The sequence below is a fragment of the Balearica regulorum genome, chromosome 22, assembly GCF_011004875.1.
Source record: "Balearica regulorum gibbericeps isolate bBalReg1 chromosome 22, bBalReg1.pri, whole genome shotgun sequence".
Taxonomy (NCBI): domain Eukaryota; kingdom Metazoa; phylum Chordata; class Aves; order Gruiformes; family Gruidae; genus Balearica; species Balearica regulorum.
Window position 1 is genome coordinate 4245302 of NC_046205.1, and position 20664 is coordinate 4265965.

The 20664-nt window shown below is 44.8% G+C and overlaps 1 protein-coding gene across 4 annotated transcripts in view; it reads left to right on the plus strand.

Annotated features, from left to right (window-relative positions):
* Positions 1 to 20664, plus strand: part of ARID1A (AT-rich interaction domain 1A) — a 62039-nt gene that overhangs the window by 24959 nt on the left and 16416 nt on the right. For all 4 annotated transcript variants that reach the window (XM_075774066.1, XM_075774065.1, XM_075774063.1 and 1 more), the window contains 6 exons: positions 682 to 1143; positions 2135 to 2248; positions 17675 to 17915; positions 18315 to 18404; positions 19098 to 19265; positions 19889 to 20204. In XM_075774066.1, the coding sequence (XP_075630181.1) occupies positions 682 to 1143; positions 2135 to 2248; positions 17675 to 17915; positions 18315 to 18404; positions 19098 to 19265; positions 19889 to 20204 (1391 nt within the window). The remainder of the gene's footprint in view (positions 1 to 681; positions 1144 to 2134; positions 2249 to 17674; positions 17916 to 18314; positions 18405 to 19097; positions 19266 to 19888; positions 20205 to 20664) is intronic.

The following is a 20664-nucleotide window of genomic DNA, read 5'->3' on the forward strand; positions in this document are numbered from 1 at the left end:
TCTGTAGTCTCTGTTTACAGCAGGGGCAGGCAGAAGAGCATCAAAGTACTGTGTCTTCTGAAGGGACCACCTTCAACCAGGTTGGAATCAGTTGCTTAGGTAAACTGGCATTTCTTCAGGCTACGTGTTGCACCACACCAGCATCCACGTGTGATCGATGTACAGGGACCTGTGGAGTCCTTGCTTCCAAGAGAGGCAATGGCAGAGCAGTGAATCAAACAAGGGAAAAATAAATAGTGAGGGGAACAAGATATTCTTTCTGTTGTGTTCTGTTGAAGACACGGCTGTTCTTACAGAAGAAATTACTTCAGGTCAGTTTTGGCTCATTACGTGATCCAAGTGGCTCCTCCTGTTTGTAGGATTCAAAAGGCTCCCACCTTTTTTGGAGCAAGCGGTCTTTCCTTTCAATGTTACTATTGTTGAAGGATGGTCAGATAGGGATCCCTAAAAACTTAGTTACGTTGCCTACTAAAATAATGTTAACTGCTAAGAATAATGTCGTGCACAAGTGACTTTTGCTGTTGCCTGGGCAGTATGTAGGTAGTGTCATTTCCAGTACATTCCCAGTTAACTGCTCTGCATAGGTCTCTGACTTTTTTTCTTTCTTGAGCATAATCTTACTTGGTGTGTGTATATAAAATACCTTCGTAACCAGTATAACTCTGTCCTCTTCTCCTGTAGATTCCTCCTTATGGACAGCAGGGCCCCAGTGCATATGGGCAGCAAAGCCAGACTCCATATTACAACCAGCAAAGCCCTCACCCCCAACAGCCGCAGCCTCCGTATTCTCAGCAGCCTCCATCCCAGACCCCTCACTCTCAGCCTTCTTATCAGCAGCAGCAACAGCCTCAGTCTCAAGCTCCGCAACTTCAGACATCGCAGCCTGCATATTCTCAGCAGCAGTCCCAGCCGCCCCATCAGCAGTCCCCAACTCCATATCCTCAACAGCAGTCCACAGCCCAGCAACATCAACAGAGTCAGCCTCCCTACTCACAGCAGCAGTCACAGTCACCCTACCAGCAGCAGCAACAAACTCAGCAGACGGCTTCCTCGGCTCTTTCTCAGCAGTCATCCTCATACCCTCCGTCACAGCCGCAGCAGCAGCAGTCTGCGTACTCCCAGCAACGCTTCCCCCCTCCTCAGGTAGGCTCTCTCCTGCTTTGTTTCCTTCTGTAAGTGATTTTTAAATAAACTTGGGCAAATCCTTTTCTTTGTGCAGTAAAGTTGGTTGAACTACATGTCAGCAGTGGCTGGAATGATTAGGGTAATAGATGTGTTGCCTTCTCTGTTGTGTCTAGATCTGTATCTCTTACAGAGAGATACTACAGTGGTAACACGCTAAGCCGTGCTAATACTGCAGTTTTGAAGACTAGTGTAGAGTAAATGCTGCTGATTGGCAATACCAGTCCACAGGATTTTGTACAGGAATGGTTTTCACGCTGTGGTCTGCAGAAGTTCTCCAGGTGGTTTACAGAGCTGCTTGGTTTAGCACAATAGCAGAACACAGTTTGCAGAGTAGACACGTAGATGGTGACGGAAGAGTTTGCTCTTAAATGTAAAACGTGGCTTTAGGGAGGAAGAATAAAGCAGCAAACATGTGGAATTGAAGATAAAATCATGAAGCAGATTTTTTTTTAAAAAATGAATTTATTTTCAGCAAGGCCTAATAGTGTTTTAATAGTTGTGTGAAAAACTAGCTGGGACCTTTCAGCAAACGTTGCAATGCATTGAAGGTAGCTTTTGAAAAGTTGAAGATTTAATTGACTTGCCTTGTTTGTGTAATGAAGTCCTTAGAGCTATTGTAAGATGTTAGAAGATGAAGAAGCTAAGTGGGCAGTCTCCCAGGACAGTCTCTGTTCTTCAGGATCTGTAATAAGGGAAAGCCAGAGAATTCCTCTTTTGTCATGGTTTAGATGACTTCTCCCAATGCTCGGTAGCAGTCCGGCAGTGTTTGTCCTCCTGCGGAGCAGTAGGCGTGCTGGCTCAAACACTTTGCCCTCTTATTTCCTGTTTTGGGCAAACGTCACCGAGGGTACATGATTCTTCCACAATGTGAGAATATACCAGAGCGATTCCAGCAGAGCTTTTATTTTATTCCCATTTGTGGATTTTTTGGTCTTTCTTGATGTTTCAGGAGTTATCTCAAGACTCATTTGGGTCCCAGGCATCATCTGCTCCCTCAATGGCTTCCAGTAAAGGGCAAGAAGATATGAACTTGAATCTTCAGTCCAGACCTTCTAGCCTGCCGGTGAGTGGTGAGCCGATCTGGAAGTGAGTGGGGCGAGGGCAATCAGAAGCACAGCAGGATAAATTAGCACTGGTAGTATTCCACATGGAAATGGGAATGATGGAGGCTGCCTGTGCTTTTTACTAAGTCATTAGTTTCTGGCTTCCCACTGGAGATTAAATGTAATTTACAAAAGTAATGGATTTGAGAGTAAAGTTTAACCCTAAATACTCTGGTCTGCACGTCTAGCTAAAAGAATTTTTTTTTTTTTGTATGTGCAGTGTCTGAAATACCTGACTGCTGTTAGGGTAGACCCTGACCTTCAGGGGAAAATGTCTCATTTTTGGGTTGGTTTCTTGTTCCTTCAGCCCACTGTTGCACCGGTGGTTAGCAGACTGGCAGCACGGTTCCCTTTCTGTGTCACTGGATCCTTACATTGCTGATGTAAGCTTCTTTGGTCCAATCTGACTGAACAGTTGGTGAAAAAGACAAGTTTATTAGTACCTGGAGTGAGGAAGATCAGTCACAGATAGTTCCTTCCTTGACAGATGGAGAATTATATTTTCTTTTGCATTCTAAATCTGCTTGCTGTATGTACAGTGAACAGTTGGGTACGAGATTAATGCCTAGTGTTCCAGCAGTTTTTGGACCAGAATAGTTTAACTTTGGGTTAAAACTTCATCAAGAAAATGGAGAAGGGTTAAAAGTTTAGATTAGTTTGTACAAGTTGGTCTGTGCCTCTGACTTGGAGGAAAAGTTTTGAGCTGCTGAGTTCTGATTTTGCTAGTTATTTTCATGCAGTAGGAAGTGAGTGAGCTTTTATTTTTTTATTTAGCCGCTGGCTAAGTCAGTTTTCTAAGCTGCAGTTGGGTTGGCCGGAGGAGAGTGAGCTGTGTATATAGCAAAGTTATTTTTGCTCTCAGCAATGAGAACGGCTTTGTTGTGAGCCCCTTGAAATAATTCCTTTGGATTGTGGGTACAAATTGTCACCCAAAATACAAAGTGATTTTAGTTCTGACCACCTAATGGGAGTAGTTGTGGGTTGTTTCTTTTTTCTTTCTTTTCCTTCCCCCCCCCGCCTTTCCCCTTTTGGACCCTGATTACAAAGATTTAATTTGTTCTGAGGCCTGGGGAAAAATCCTTTTAAATAGCATTTTTCTTTCCACTCTGCCTCTCCACAAGTTCTTCCATGTGACCCATCTTCTAGCGAAGAATGTAGGAAAAGTGAAGCCACTGAAGTAATTGAAGAAATTGCTCTAGCTCGGAACGGTGGGAAGTCCTGTTTAGTAGCATTGTTGATAGAGCCTTCGTGAATCCTACCAATCAGCGCCCTCTGACTCAGATTATAGGAATTAGTTGCTCTGCTTAGCAGAAGTGGCTCCTTCTCAGCACCAAGTGGGAGTTTGTTTTATACCTTGTGGTTAAATGTATTTGGCCCCTTTCAAGTTTTCCCTTTTCCCAAGCAGTTTAAGAAAAGATACCCGTCTCTGCTGTAAGAGTGAAGGAACATAGACATGAGGGAATTTGATCTGGTTCAAAAGTTTTAAATGTGCACCAGTTTCTGATCAGGTACTTCACAGGTTTGCCGAAGAGAAATACAGGGTGCAGAAAATGGGTCCAGCTTTTAGAACTGCCTGGCTATAAAGCTTGTTTCTGTTTTAAACAGATTTTATAGTAATTTTGTTTTCCTGACTTTATCACTAAATAATTTGCATTTAAGAAGTCAAGCAGTCCTCAACTTACCCCCAACCCCAGTGTATTTTTGGGCCTTCTCTTCCTTAGTTAACAAAAACTAAAAAAAGCGAGACTCCCTGCAGAAACTCACCCTTATTCTTGTACGTGTTTCGTTGTTCTTTGTCCTCTAGCTAGGATCTTGTAGGACAAGACCAGCACCCTTGTCTGTAAATTAAAAATGCATCAGCTGGTGATATTGCGGAATGGTTTAAAGGGAGGACCGCTGAGGTGTACGGGAGCCAACTCTTTGTTTCAGTGATCAATCTCTTGCGAGAAGTTTGGCCTGGGGATGCTTAGAAACAAAAGAGCTGCGTGAAAGGGTGCTATCAATTTCTTTTTATCTTCCTTATATTGCTTGATCTGTCTGTTTTAGAAAGTTTTATCCTACTCGGGAGGATTCCTGGATCCCTGTTTTGCCATTATGTATGACTTACAGAAGCATAGTTAGTTTGTGGGCTTTTAATTTTTTTTGTGGAGTTCTGAGCCCTTTTCCAAGCTGCAGTGGGGGGTGGAATAGCTCACTGAGTGTCTTGGAATCGGGGCAAATTGTGCCATGCTTCATCTTTAATTAAACATAGATCAGCTCCAGCAGGAAAAGGAGGTTGCTGCTTTTTAGGTAATTATGAAGTGTTAAATTTATGTACCTGGTGCCTTTATGGGTCTTTGGCCTTTACACATTAATATTGTACATCAACATTAATGTTGGAATTTTAAGCAATAAAGGGGAGAATCAGCCGATCCTATCGCAATTTCAGGAGGTGATGATCTCCTAAATGGTGACGTTGTCAAGTTGTTCAACTCCTGTGAGTTCTTGCTGGCTTTGTTAGGATCTGCCTGAGAAATGTCGTGTCGATCATTCTGGGTGAGGGTCTTCAAGATATCTTCCCGATAATGATCTTTGTGTCACTAACTAAACTTTTTCCCGATGATATTTCCGTACTCGGACTTTTAACAGCAGAAGAGTCAAATTACTGATTTCTCTAATGCTTTCTCTGCTCATCTGCAAGAAGCAAAATGTCTGGTCTTCCATTTCTGCTTGTGTTATAGGCTGTTCTGAAGTATTTACTGGTTTGTTCTTCCCTTTCTGAAGACTATACTTGCTGTACTTTGGGGGAGAATGCTGCTGCTAACTTGAACTCACTGATGCCTTTTAAAGAGCAATTCCTCCCTGTGAGTGTCCCGGCTGGTAGTCTTTTTTTTTTTTTCTTTTTTCTTTTTTTTTCTTTTTTTTTCTTTTTTTTTTCTTTTTTTTTTCTTTTTTCTTTTTTTTTTTTTTTCTTCCCCTGTAGCAGGCTAGGTGAAGAATTTCTCTGAAGAATTTGCTGCTTCCCTAGGGAGGCTCTGTCAGGATTGCGGCTAAACTAAACTTAGATTGCTGTCGCGTATGGGAGAAGTGAAGTGTAGTTTTTTGTGTCTGGGTGTAATAGAGGAATAGTGATCCTTAGTATAAATCTGTTTCTCCCAGGAGATTCCCAAGACTCTTCTCCTTAGCACAGAATTCTTCCTGGCAAGTTGTATCCAGTTTATTCAGTGTCTTTACCTTTTGAAGCTTGGATTCCGAGTCTGTAGGAGTCAAATATTTTCAGCTATTAATTACCTTCTGCTTACACATGGAAGGTGCTGGTAGCAAGTACAGGGGAAGCGAAGAGGTGCTAGGACATCCATTTGGGTTTGGATTGCAAATGAGTTCTGCGGCAAAATTCTCTGGAGTTTTAGGCTTGTTGGGAGAAATTTTTGTATCTCATTACGGAACGTGCAACAGATTGTTATCATGCCCCAATCTCTGTCTTATGGGCTGCTTTGGAGGAGTTGAGTGCAAGTTCCTGATGTTTTTGAGATGGATGTGGAGTAGACCATTGAGGCAGTGGTTGCCATACCTGGCTGTTCGTACCTTCCCAACCACAGAAATTGATACCTGTGGTGTTAGGACTTCCAGGTTGGCCCCAAAAGCCATTTATACAGCAAAACTGATTTGATACCAGTATATATTGGCTTGTATTTGCTTTTCAGTAGACCTCCTGGGATTTCTTCAGTGAAACTTTCCTATTCGTGGAAGCCAAAACTGTTGTGAGAGGTACTGTTTTCAGCAGTGCTTCGCTAGGAAAGGTTCTGCATGGGGTGGGACTTCTGGCTGAACTAGGAGGACAAATACTGGCAAAGTTTTGGAGGGCCTGAAATAGCAAGGTTGCATTTGAGTTTTTGTCACAGCAAACACGTAATGAAGCAGACTGGGACAGCTTGGACAGAAGTTTCAGAATTCCCATCCCAGAATGTCTTCAGTTTGTTTTGGTCAGTGTACTGCATAGCCTGAGGGAGAAACCCCATCCCTTTTCTGGGCAACTTACTTTCATCTTGATGTGGCATGGAAATCCGTTTTAATCTCAATATTTTGCACTATCGGAAAACTGTTTTGCTTATTTGGCTGCATTTCACTTTGGTTCATCTCTGACTTTAGATCTGAAAAGTGTCTTGTCAATGGCAGAAAGGAATATAACCAAGGGAAAAGATATTCCTGATCCACGTTTAACTTCTGAATGTGTGTTTTGGTCTTGGGTCTTTGCAGATTTAGCAAAATCAGGTTTTGTGGGGAGGGGAGAGGAATGAGACTGCTGACGTTTTGCTTGTGCAAAAAGAACCCTTCTGTGAATATCCACGGCAGTTGTGGGGTATTTTTGTTTGATTACCTCTTCCTTTCTTAAGTAGTTTCTGAATTTGGACACTGGAGGTTGCCAGGGAAGCACTGTTTGGATTTTCCATTCTTATGAAGCGGTCATTTCAACTTGCACTCTCTAGGTACTTGAAGTGGAATAAAGTTGAGCTCTGTCAGCTGCGTCCCCTGACCTGGAAATAATCAGTGCAACAGGCTGAAATGCAGCGAAAAACTGTCTGAAAGCTGTCATGGATGGGCAGGGAGGTGCAGCCCAGGAAATGAATGTTTTCTTAAAAATTCTTTGAGCTCAAAATGAATCATTTTGACAATTTCTTTTGGGAGAGGGGAAAAGAACCTTTTATAGTGGAACTTGCTGGTCACTTCAGGCTCTTTTTTTTCTTCCTTTCTTTTTTTCTTTTTCCATATGGGACTTCCTGCTTCTGTTTGGTTTGTATTTGGCCTTTTGAGCTTGTCTTATTGCTTGCCTTAAGAGAGGGATTAGTGATGTATGCATTTCAAAGCAGGGTAGCTGCATGCTTCGGTGCCTGGGCATCACAGCAGATGTGCAGATAAACACACCAGCACCTGAAGGCTTGCCCCGAGGAGCACGATACCTGAAACACTGCTATTAGAGAGATCGGTGCATTCCAGTTAATGTCGATATGAAGGTTTCTATCCCAAGTTATGGGGATGTGGGGAGATGAAAACTTTTTTTTTCCTGACCAAGACTCCTCTGCCTATGCTTTTCTTGGTGTGCGATTGTGGCTGTCATTTCTGTGTGGTTTCTTGAGAAGGCTGTGCCTTTTTTTTTTCTTTCTTTAATTATTTTAATTTTTTTTATTTTGCTAATAATCTCTATAGCTGTGGAGTGCCACTCGCAAAGCTACCCCAGTCTTCCAGCCACTCCAGTGACATGTTTCACGCCTGTGACCTGCTTCTCAGGGTTGCTCAGCTATTTGTCCATGTGGCAATTTTCTCTCCTCCCACCCCTTCCTCTGGGTTTGAACTGAGCTAATCCGACCTGGTGCTCGGGAGGAAACTCCCCACCCCGCGCTGCATCACTCCGGGCTGTGTGGAGCCCTTCGCCTCCGCTGCCAATAAGCGTCCCTTTCAAGATGATGCTGCACGGAGCCACTGATGCAGCTTCGCCGGAGCCTGCGCTGGCAGCGGGGCTGAGCTATGCTCGATGCCGGGCTCGTTTCCTGTTTCTATTCTGGTCGCGAGCGGCTCTGCTCTGCTTCCTGCCTGCACGCCTCGCACAGATTCCCCTAACCCCCAGCCTTTCGTTTTCTTAGGAGCGATTTCGGTTACGGACCCAACTGAAAGAGGAGACGGCGACCTCCGCACGGAGGTGGGCGGCAGGGACGGCTGGCAGCTCGCTCGGGAGAGAGATGGGGTCTTGTTCTTTTAGGCCTGTCCAGAGTGACTAGGCGGGTCAGTGTTTAATCAGGAAATTGCTGTAGGATGACCAGTTCTGGTCTTGGATCCCGAACAATAGTCTGTGCTCTGTCACACGCATCCCCTGCGCTGCCGCAGCCTGAACATACGGAGCTGCTCCTTGCGCCATAACTGCTGGAGCGCACGACTCACGGGGTGACCCTCTGCTTTTAAACACGCTGTCAAGAAGCTCGTTGTTGTGGGGCAGGGAAATCAGTTGTTCACTTCCTTTTTGCTGCTGACTTGCTGTCATTGGAGACCCTTTAAAATGTGCGGAAGCCTCTTGTTGGTCTGATGTTGGACGTACTAGCCTCATCCTCTTCCCTTTCCATCAAAACTTAACCCTGCCAGAGGTCCCACGCCATGCAGGAGAGGGAGATTCCATGTTGGTGTGACCTTTATCTTCTGCGTGGAGCGGCTGCAGGGATAAATGAAGGTGTTTAACTTCAGCTGACAGCGCTGCACGCGTTGTAAATGCTGCCACACCTGAGCTTTCAGTTTACAGGAATCATTTTCCTGTTAATGTCCTTTTGGCATGCTGGATTGACTTGTCTTGGAGACGTGCACGATCATAAATGCTGTAAAGAAAACTCTTTCCACATGGCGCTCAAATGTGGGGCATGGCAGGGGCCCAAGGCTCGGTCTGCTGCTCTGCTCCCTTGGTGCAGCGGCCACGCTGCTCGGATGGGCTTGTGCCCACACCCTCGTGGGTACAAGGTTCGGGTCGTGATTTCAAACAAGGCCTGGTAATTGGTGGAGGAGTTGTGTAATTTGTTTTTATTATAGTTTTGAATTGAGTCTTACCCAGGCAAATACAATCCTTTATTTAAAAAAAAAAAAAAAAAAAAAGAAAAAAAAAAAGAAGTTGAATTTCCTGAAATGACAAGAAGTGACATCTCTAGGAATTGACTGTTCTGGCACCCTGACCCCAAGGGTTGTACGTCAGCATCTGGCCTGGGCCACGTTTCCATGGTTACGTTACCTCTTCCCGTGCGCACTCGCTGCTCTGAGCCGGGGCGAGAGGAGAATTTCCTTGATTCTTTCCAAACATGTCTTCAGTTTCTCTGTCCCACCCGGATCAGCGGTACCTGGGTGCACTATTGCAGACAGGTTCTTGCCTGGATGGAAGTGGTTTCTCTGGAGACGCCCGAGCTGGCAGCGTCAGGGGGCTCAGACGTATAGCCCCTCATGTCACTCCATCGCTGCCTCCCCACAGGAACGACGGACTTTGGGTAGGAGCTGTCAGCTTTCTGCTGCCTCTTCAGCAGCTTTTTCCAGCAAGAGGACCACCGGGTTCATCAGGCCTTCAAATACCTGATGCCTTAGAAATCTTGTTCTCTCCTAAAATCTTCCTTCCTTCTGCCTTTGTAGAAATTGATTCTGTCACTCTTAATGGTTTCAAAGAGGCCGATAATAATACTAAAAGCTGAGTTGTCTTAAAATCCAAAGTGTTGGCCTGAACAGGGGCCTTTTTAATTTTTTAATTATTTCGAACTCCTGCCTTTGCTGCATTTCTTTGCCCACCCTAACTCGTGTGGTTGGCATGGTGGCATAATCACATGCTGAGATGACTAAATGCTTTGGAGTCTAAATTGAACACATTGGAGACTGGAAAGCGCCTTCCAGAGGAAGCGCTGCTGGGGATTTGGAATATCCTTACGGCTGGCAATAAGAGGGTAGCTTCCTGCCTCTTAGGTGATGTAGTGTTTTACGTGATTGGGGAGTTGTCTTTGGGCTGAAGTAGCTGACTTAAAAACCTCTGGAAGAAAACCAAAAGCTCTTTAAATAAACAGGTGCCCGGACTAGTTTCTCACTTGCATTTGCCTTCCCAAGGCCTGGTGTCAGACCAGCCTTTCTGATTGATATTCTCGCTCCCCCTGCATCCCCACCACCCTCAAAAAAATCCGTGTTGCTAAGACCATCCTCTGATACTGCTGCTCATTGTGCCTGGGCTCCTCCGTGCTTCTTTCCTGCAGTTTGTTTTAGTGTTGCTGTTGAAGCTGGAGGTTTTACCCTTTCGTGTGGCAACGCTGCTGCTGGGTGCCTGGGCCAACCTCTGTGTTCGCCAAAGTGACGCTACTCTGTCAGGCAAAACTTGAGCATTTACCACTGCTGCTTTGAACACTTTATGTTTTACCAATGTTTAACTAAACCTGGGAGTACTTTTTAGAAGCTGAGTTGCTTTCAAAGGGTTAAACAGAAACTCTTGTGGAGAGTTTTGCTGCTGCATTTCCCAGGGTCCCGCAGAAGAGCTCAGCACCCAGCGCTCCCCAGGTGGGAATGCTGGCCTTCCGCATGGTGGGCTTTCTCTTCAGCGACATCTTGTTCTGTGGATGAATCATGTTACTCCTCCTATACTTGGTGCTGCAACTACAGCTTTTGAATCTCTCCAAAGACTGAGAATATGAAATTTGTGTCTGCTCAGTGTTTGGAGGGGGAGGAAAGCCCCCCTTCTCACTCCTCCCATCTTTTTTTCCTTTTTTTTTTTTTTTTTTAAATTTTATTTGGAGGGGAAAGAGAATGAGGGGTGGCAAGGGTAGGAGCAGTAGATGTGATTAAAGCTCCTGCCGAGTAGATCTGTGGGAGTGGAGTATCGACCTCTGAAAAATCAATGGCTGCTGCAGTAGCTGTGCTGGCTGTTTTGCAAGGTCTCCCGTTGCAGGAATGTAGTAAAGCCAGCAACACTTCCGTCTATCGTCCTCCCTTTTTATTTTGTACCTGCTTTCTGCCAAAAGACCAGACTCACCTAGATTTACTGAGGTGGATTAAAACAGCAGCTTATTTTTGCAATCAGAGTAAAATTTCTTGTGTGACACCGAGCCCCTCCTCCTGCCAGCCTCCTTTCCAAATGTTCTTTTTCCTGCAGTGCAGCTAGAGCCAGCAGCTCCTATCAGTTTGTCTAAAGCCAGCCTGGAAGAATGAGCTTTTCAGCTTCTTTTTTGAGCAAGGAAACTGCACGAATCTCTCTTGCATGTTCTAGTCCCCATCTTAGGTTTGTAATTGTCAGCATTGATGCCTGAGAGGAGCTTAAACTCCTCGTAAGGGAAGGGAATATGGACTCCAGCTAGCAGAGGCTGAAGCCTTGATAGTGTTACCTTCGTGATATTTGTTTTAGTGGGCAGGTGTTTTTCCCTTGAAGTAGTAAAAGTCTAGCACTTATTTCCTTATTTCATAAGGACTGCTTGAATGAGTAAGTGGCATGTAATAGGTCCTGAATGTTTTTATGCATGCTTAGTTTTGTAACCAGGATCTTGGGTTTTCCTCCAAAAGAGCTTGCTGCAGAACCAGAGAACTGTCTAGTTTGTAGTTGCTCACATGTGGTCCTTGCTCAGACCAGAGGTCCCTTCCTTCCAGGGATGTATCTGAGGGGCCAAACCCAGTGATTTCATTGCTTAATTAAATCCCTTTGTTCCTTCCAATTGCTGATCTTGTCCCATTTTGAAGGGGGATAGAAGAGGCAAGGCTGTGAGTTTAAAAAGCTTTCCTAAAACGCAGAAGTGCACTGTGCAGCTTGTGCTAGTGTGGCAGTGATCTTCTTCCTGGGCGTTCCCTATTTTTTTATGCCAGGAGAAAGTCATCTCTTTCCCTGTTAAACTAAAAGCAAACTTTTCAGCGTCGTGGAGAGTAAGGGGTGAGAGCTATGTGGCAGTGGAGGAGAGCAGTATGTGGTCTAGGGGGCACCAGCTTGTGTTGCTGGGCTTTGGTTATATTTGATTAGTCTTTAGTCATCTTGAGTAGCTCGGGAATGTGAATGGAGATGCTCCCCACACGTGTATGAACACAAAATCAATAACAGTTAAACTGACAGCTTTGGCTTTTGTCCGGCCCATACTGCACACCAAGACTGATCGTCATCGAGAAGGTGCTTTTGGTGCTGTAAAGATGGACTCGTTATCTTCTGCGCAATAACTGGTGGTAGAAGGGCAGAATGAGGCGAATGGTGGTCTGCCCTGAGGAAACTGGTATATTTTTGGGATAGGGCAGGACTTGGAAATCTGCTTTGGATTTGGAATAGTTCTCTTTCTTCTCATGGCAATGGTAGGAGTTTACCTTCCTGCCCAGGGTGTTCAGCAAGCCTGCAGCTGCCTAACAAACGCCGAGAGCGAGTGCTCAGTGGGTTTTGTGTCTCTGGTGGTACCTGCTGATGGGTTTTGTCAGAATTTTAAAGCATGGCAGGTGAAATTCAGCTGGTGGTGATGCAGGGCTTGCAGGAGCGTGGGCCTCCGCTAAGCTGGACCAGCTCGGATGCTGGAAAACTCCATTCTGACTCTTTGACTTGTCAGCAAGAAAAAAACTTTGGAGACAGTAGGTTATGACTCTCTCTAGATGAAAAGCATCGACTGGATTTCTACTGTAGCTTAAGTTGTGTTCCCCAGCTCCGACTTCTGGTTTCTGCTGGGGAAGCAATCTGGAAGAGGCATGCAGTAAGTAGGAAGGCAGAGTCCTCTCCAGACCCTTCCATCACATCTGTGGGAATCTCAAGTCAGCTTTGCGAGGCGTCTCCTTGGATGTGATACAAATATGTAAGTCTGATGTAAACGGGGCACGGGGAGGTCTCCAGGCCACGTTGTGTTACGAGATAGAGTGCTTTGTGAAGCATAAGATGCAAGACTTGGTTGTCTGTACTGTGGAAGGAGGAATGAGTCTATCCATTTCCCCAAAATAGCAGGGAGATCCTAGCTTGCCAGTCAGCAGTGTAATTTTCATGATAGAGAGGTTTTGAGGTATTTTGGGTGTGGAAATAAAGGGGAAGGAAAGGACAAGCTTGTGATTTTTAAGTGTTGATAGTTCTTGAATGAGTGGAAAAGAAACAGCAGAGAAAATGAAATTGTAATAGAAAGTAGGTATTTCAATTAGTCAGAAGCAATGAAGAGGCTTTTTTCCTTTCAGAAAGAATCAGGGAATAAATTTAGCCATTGTTCTTTGGTCTTGCTTGGAAGCATCTTTATGGAAACAACTGGCCTTACAGAATTTATAAGCTCCACCATGTGCTCATCTCCAGATCATAATTTCCTTGAGTGCTATCTAGTGATCTGATAGTGCCTACAATCATTACAGTCGACTGCGCTCCTTCCCTCTTCCCCCACACTTTCCATACCCACTTACGCTGGGGATGGGCTGGGGAGTAGTAGGGGAAGGCTGCCGTCTCCAGCGAGGAGATCAATTTGCTTTCTGGTCAGTCTTCCTGCTCTTCCAGATCAGTGGGATGGGCCAGAGCAGAGCTTTGAATCTCCTCTCCTCTGGAGTTTTGTTACCTTGATCTTAAGTATTTCTTGTTTCATCTTTATGTTTGTTTAACAAATGAGCTTGTATCAGATAGTGAAATGGTGGTTCCTCTTTTCAGATAAAAGAAAACCTTGTCTTTTCCAGCATAAACTAACCAGCTCCCTTGTGTTGGTCATGCCAGGACTTGCAACCCTTTCCCTGAGATAGATGAACTCCTCTGCCCCCTCCTTTGGGTACCAGATTGTGTGATTTCAGGCATGGTTTTGTTGTGGTGTGAAAAGAAGGTGTTAGCTGCTGAGTCCTTGTTTGTCAGCAGTACTGACAAACCCATGCTGGCATCGGCAAGGGTTGGGCAACCAATCGCAGCTGGAACAGTTATCGTTTCAGGGTCCCTGTGGGCTTCCGCTATCAGGTCACATCCCAAAATAACACTGGGCAGTATTTCAAGTGAAGAAACTCAGGCTTTGGGGCTGCAGCCAGCCTGGAGTGTGAGATTCTGTGTGAAATAGTTGGAATCCCTCCAGCGTTTTTGATCTGCATGGCAGATGAGCAATAAAATGCATAAAAAAACACATTGGAAACACGTGAGGAAATTCTCCAGACCCTGACGTTTCCTTCAAGTTGGCAGAGTTACTGCTGTCGAGCCTCACCTCCTGTCTCGGCTCGATTGGCTGTGCTGGCGGGAGGAGGGAAGGGGAGAGCCCTTCTCCTGGTGCTGCTGTGATTTCCAGGTCTCCTTCTGATGCTCTGTGGGAGGCAAATAAAACCTCACTGGCCCTCTCGTCTTGGGCTTGATCCAGAACCCACTGACAGCAGCAGGTCTCTGTTATTTCAATGAGATTTTCTTTTCTTTTTTTTTCTTTTTTTTTTTTTTTTAAAGGCTTCTCTGCTATGGCCGTCCTTAAAACGATCTGTAGAGAGATTGAGAGATTTCTTTTTCCCCCTAGTTTGTGGTGCACTTAAGTAAATGGGATATCAGAGCTGGAGGATGTCCTTTAGGTTTAGTTTAAAAAAAAAAAAAAAATAAAAAGCAACAACCCAACACTCTGTGCCTTGATGGTTGGCATCCTGAGAAAATAACTTGATAGGTGGAAAACAGCTCTTTACTGATTAGCTGCTTGCACTTAGGCATTCCAGTCCTTGCTGCTCTCCTTCCCCTTGCAGGAGTCGCACTTCTGAGAAACTTAGTCCTGCTGGATAACACACTCAGAAAATGCTGCTGTGCTGGCAGAGTGTTTCTTTGCTGGGAAATGACTTTATTGTTGGAAATCATAAAACTTGCAGATCTTGAGAGGTGAAAGTCACTTTATGAGTTACTTGATTTTTACGGTCCTGTTTCAATTCATGTCCTAACATCCAAGAAAGGCTGACATGTAATTCACTTTTAACTTATTTAAACTGATGATCTGAGAGCCTGATCCACAGCCCTATAGCTAGAAGGCCAACTTTTCCTACATGTGAGGTCCGTGATGGTATGCTAGCAATGCAGAGGGGCCCTCGCTCACACGTCTAAAGCAACCCTGTATTAACCTGCTTAATTAAAACTGAACGTTTTTAAATGACTTGCAGTACTTAGGTTAAGCTTTGATGCATAGGCAGGTCGAAGGCATCAGCTTTAAAGATTGTTATTGAGTTACTTAGGAGTTAATTTTCAAACAGTTTTTAACATTGCTTCATTTTATGTCTTGCAGATATTTTCGTGCCTGGCTTTACCAAGTCATATCCTCTTAGTCTGCCCAGTTTATGTACGAATAGTGCTTGTGCCATGTAGCCATCTGACAGTGACCTCCTCAGATCTCAAACCTTCTCTTTTGCCTCTTGGAGAAGCATGTCACACTCTGATAACGGAAGGAAACTCACATTTCGCCTTGCACACTTGCTCTGTATCTGTCCTTTCGTGCCAGTATTTTGTCTCAGGTGTATGTTTAGAATGTGGTTTTTTTTCCTTTGAGCCTAAAAATCTTTCCTCTGGGTAGCTATAGGCTCTGCCCCTCGGGTCTGGAGGTTTAACTGCTCTGAAATGCCGTACCTGCATAAGCTCACGGTGATGGGGATTTTAAAACTGTAAAGAGTTTTGGCCTTCAGCTTCATTTCAGTGGTGATGAAAACAGTGTTTGGATGCATTTGGTGATTCAGATTAAAAGTACCTTAATGTATTTAAGGGAAATACCAGTGTTTCTGCCCATTTTTAGGTTGGGCTGAATTGGCTTCTGGACATTCTGATCCTTTTGTTGACTTAGAGGAGAATCTAGATGTGTATCTTATACTGGTGGCTGAAGTTAGAGGCAGTGAATCTCAGGGAGAGGAGTGTTTTGCTCTTGATTGTTTGTGTTGGTTGATGCTTTTTAATGCAAAATGTTGGAAATACTGTCTCTTTACTCCCACTTCAGATGGTTTCCGCGGTAGGAATGTGGGGTTTGTCAAAGTTGTCCAGGGGAAAAAAACAAGTAGCTGCATAAAGGAGCAGTGCTTTTGATGTTACAATAGGAAGGTGGTGAAAATTGCAAGAGCTCTTAGACACTATTTTTAGGCTTTTTTCTGCAGTTTTTTAGCTTTCATTGAAATAAAACAAAGCGCTTTTTTTTTTTTTTTTTTTTTTTTAATCTCAGGAAGATAATACTTCAGCAGTAAGCAAATATACCTCTGAGACTGTTGTGCAGGAAATGATCTCTCAAACAGAAGCAGTAATGGAAGGGGAGGAAGGACGTGCTACGCACTAAGTCATCCTACCAAGTGACTGGCGTTTTCAGCTCAAATGTAGCATTTGCCAGCATTTGTTAGGAGTGTTTTGATCACATTCTGCTGTTAAAATAGACAAGATTGCCCTGCTGCAGCAGACAACCGAATGTGGTGCAGCTGATGCCCCACTCTCCCCTTCGTCCTTCTGAATGTTACTGGCTATCCAACGAGTGTGATGAGGTGGTTGGATATCTCCCGGGTTGTTTTTTATTCTTCCCTAACTCCAGTTTTCCACCTCCTAGGATGTGGTGATGTGCTGTTTTCCAGCTTAGATGATGGGGACATGCTGTCAGAGCCTTTTCACACATCACCTGGCAGACAGGTGTTACAGAGTGATAGGGCTCTTGCTTGCTTCTGAAGACTGATAAGTTTGCGGTATCTTGTGTCTGAGGTCCTTCCGCACTGCACAGAGCTGGGAAAGCGTTATCCGAACTGCTGCTAAACAAGGCATCATCCAGTTGGTGTAAATGAGACCAGAGCGTCCAAGTTATTTATCAGTTGGCTTGGCCTTTCTGCATGGTGTTTTAAATGGGGTTGGCTCCATTGACGCTGGTCAGCTGAATTCTGTGCAGAGGCAGTTGATCTGAAATACCTTCAGGGCTCAGTCTGGAACACTTCTGATCCAGGGTTGATTGCTCTGAAAGACTTACAAAGGATAGGTGAAGTCCTGGTAAGCTTTGGTCTGCTGCTACTTCACCTGCCGTGACCCTTTGAATCTCTGGCAGAGATTTTAATCTAATCATGGGAATAGTTATAACTTCCCACCTTTCTGTTCAAACACACCACTACTTACTCTGTCTTGGACTGTTCCTGATTTACTCCTGGCCAAGCCTGAGTAGCTAAACGCACCTTATTATCAGACAGCTAGTAAAATTGTGCATGTTTGATCCGCACATCATCTTCTTGGAAGTATCCCCATTTTTCAGACTTGCTGGCTGATTTTTGGTGCTGTCGCTTTGCAGTCGCTCCTGTGGCAATTGGAGGTTTCAACTTTCTTAGGCTTTTTGTGCTTTTGGATGTGTGCAGTAGGAAAGGGTGTTTTCTAGCCTTACCTTAAAGAAAAACTGAACTTTACGGGCTGATACTGTAACTGCTAAGTTCTGCTATCTTTGAAGAAAGGGAAGTGGGAACCCTGAAGAGTATTTTATGATTTTCTTTTAAATCTCTGTTTAGTTTGTTTTTATCTATCTCAAGTGAGTAGTTTCCCTGCTCATATGAGGTTTATGAATTAATTATGGCGAGGCAGGCTGTTTTCTGTCTTTCAGAGGCTGAGCCACGTTTCTCTTCCAAGCCATGATCACGTGGACCGTCTCCACTATTTGCAATTTTGTGTGTATTGTTGATGCATTCTTTAATTTCTAGCCTCTAAAATGAATTAAAAGAAGCAAGTAGGAGAATTAGCCAGTCGTTTGGACCATCGGCAAGCACTCAGCAAACCAGCTAGGGAACTCTTGGGTTCAGAGACAGGCAGCGGGATAAGAGACATTTGGCAGTTACCTCAGTCTGCAGCAGCCTTCGTTACTGACAGTAACATGAACAGAGTTCATTGATTTCTATTTGTAGTATGCCTGAGGGAGAAATGCACTCTTTCTTAGTGGTATGTGAGAGAACAGTCCCGTGTCTTTTTATTTTTGCCTGATCTGTTTCTCTGTGTATTGCAGGACCTGTCTGGTTCAATAGATGATCTACCCATGGGTACAGAAGGAGCCCTGAGTCCTGGAGTAAGCACATCAGGGATTTCCAGCAGTCAAGGAGAGCAGAGTAACCCAGCTCAGTCTCCTTTCTCTCCACATACCTCTCCTCACCTGCCAGGCATCAGAGGACCCTCCCCATCCCCAGTTGGATCTCCAGCTAGCGTTGCTCAGTCCCGCTCTGGTCCACTTTCACCTGCTGCAGTACCAGGTAACGCTACTCGGCACGTGTTGATCTTTTGGTGGGGCTGCCTCGTGCAGCTGGAGAGTGAATTAAAATGGCCAGTGGGGAGGAATTGGCTGGTGTCGGCACTATGTGGTTATTGAGGTCCTGTGATCTCATTTCTATGTGGTTATTGAGGTCCTGTGATCTCATTTGTTTGCTTTAAAGGAACTTTTAAACGATGCAGTAGGATGGGTGGGATGGCTGGTAAACCAGCAGTGTCATTTTGCTGGGTTAATGTGACTGATCTTGCTCTTGTTTTTCTTCACTGTGGCTAACATACCCTCCTTCTGAAGTTGGTTGTAGTTCTGGTATTTAATGCTCTTGTATCCTGGGTTTTGTGGTGTGCAATTTTTGTGATTAACCACTCTCCTTTTTGCGGTGTAGGCAATCAGATGCCGCCCCGACCGCCCAGTGGCCAGTCGGACAGTATCATGCATCCTTCCATGAACCAGTCAAGCATAGCGCAAGATCGAGGTGTGTGACACAAGTTGAAAGATTTAATTATAAAGCTAGATGTGTAACTAAAAACTTCCTGACCTGATGACCTGGATTCTATGGTGAGGGAGCATTTAAAAGCTGCCCCAGGCTTATAAGCTGCAAGTGTTTAGGCACCTTGCAGTAAATTCAACTGTTGCTGGTGGTTTGGTCTCTTAATGTTCCATCCAAGCTAGTAGTTTGGCTTGTAAGATGTTTTCTCTGGCTTTTGACAAGCTTTTCTGTGAATGTTGCGTGTCCGAGGTCCATGACCGTAAGCTTGCAACGATATTGCGTGCCTTTTCCCCCTAAGAGAATAAGGTTAGTGTGGGGGAAAACACATGTAAAATCTCAGCTGTCATGGCTGAGGGTATGTAGTTGTCACCCTGACAAAACAAGCAAACAAAAACCAACAACAGCAGAAAGCCCCTAGGGTTTGCAGAGTTGTACTGTCTACTCCTGTGACACTAAGGTGTTGGGTTTTTTCTGGTTAAAACAGGAAATTGGATCTGTTATCTTAGCAGATAACACTGGCTCCTTAATAGCAACCACTGTAAAATCTGTCTAGGCTGTTGCTGAAAGGATTTTGTTAGTGGGTCCCAGGGGTTGCTGTTACCTAAGAACATGTGTGTCCAGTGGCACCTCTGGATACTTTGCACTAATAATTGTCTGCTCTGCTCACGGGGTGACCAGGTTACATGCAGAGGAATCCTCAGATGCCCCAGTACAGCTCACCCCAGCCTGGCTCAGCCTTATCTCCCCGTCAGTCTTCTGGAGGACAGATGCACGCTGGAATGGGGCCATACCAGCAGAACTCCATGGGAAGCTACGGACCCCAGGGTGGGCAGTACGGACCTCAAGGTGAGGCACGCTGAGCTCCTCGAGGTGGGAACTGAAAGCAGCAAATACAAAAGGCCTCTCTCTATCGTAACATCTTGTCTTTGATAAACTGTTTCTATTTGTCCCATCTTAATGTGTGGGTAGTGCAAAACAGTGTGCTGCTCGTGAACTGGAAGGAACTGTGCGTTGTTCGTGGTGAGATTGATGAAATATGATGCTTTCAGGGCTAGTTGTACTTCTCAATGTAGGATCCTTCCTCCTTGTTTAAAAAGATGTAGGTCGTGCATCCAGCGTAGTAGAGAAGAAGGGCCCGCTCTCCTTGGAGGGGAGGAAAATTGAGTGTTACATGTTTTGGAAAGGGTTAAGTGAGTTTTTTTACATCCCATCCTAGACCATTTAGCTCACACTGCTCGGTTGAGGTTTGGGAGAGTTTCAGGCAGCTTTTGAATCGATGTTGTTACTTGGCTATGTCAAAACACATTTTATGTGGCTTATATCCAAGTACTTTGACTTTTTGTTGAGGTGTTAACACTCCCCCTCATCTCTGTTAGTGATCTTTAAATATTTGCTGATAGAAGATTTTTATGGTGATTCATAAACTAACTAGTTGAATGATGTTGTTCTTCCCCTTTTTATCTCCTTAGGAGGTTATCCCAGGCAGCCAAACTACAATGCTATGTCCAATGCCAACTACCCCAGTCCAGGAATGGGAGGAAGCATGAACCCCATGGGAGCAGGGAGCCAGATGCACGGCCAAACTGGTGTACCACCGTACAGTGGGCTTCCTCCAGGGCGGATGAGCCATGCAACCATGGGGAACAGACCGTACGGACCTAACATGGCAAACATGCCGCCTCAGGTGGGGACAGGGATGTGTCCCCCGCCCGGTGGCATGAATCGCAAAGCACAAGAAGCGGCCGCTGCCGCCATGCATGCTGCTGCCAACTCCATCCAGAACAGGTAAGGAATGAGATTGCCCCTCATCTCTGTTAAATGTCAGGTCTAGGTTTCAAAGCTGTGGATGGAATAACCTGGATTTGCGGTAATACTGAAGGTAGACCTTCCTTGAAGGTTTGCCCTTCTTGGAGGCTTTTTTGTCAATCTTAAGTGTTAAAAAAGGAAGAGCGTTAAAGCTTGGACAAGCAGTGCGTTGGAATACATCATTAATGGCATGCTTAGGAAATTTTTAATATTCATAGGTGAAATCTGTTTAACTCTGAGATCTCTTCAGTTGTTTTTGCTTTCTGATCTTCCTCGTTACACGAGTGACTTAAAAGATGCTGTGTGTGTGGTAAAGCCCATAAATCTAGCAGCCGGCCATCCAGCTGCGTTTGTCTGAACCAAGGCATTACTTGTCCAGCGTAATGAACTTCTTCCTTTTAGGGCCTTGATGAGCAGCTGTGGGGAAGGGAGCTGGAAT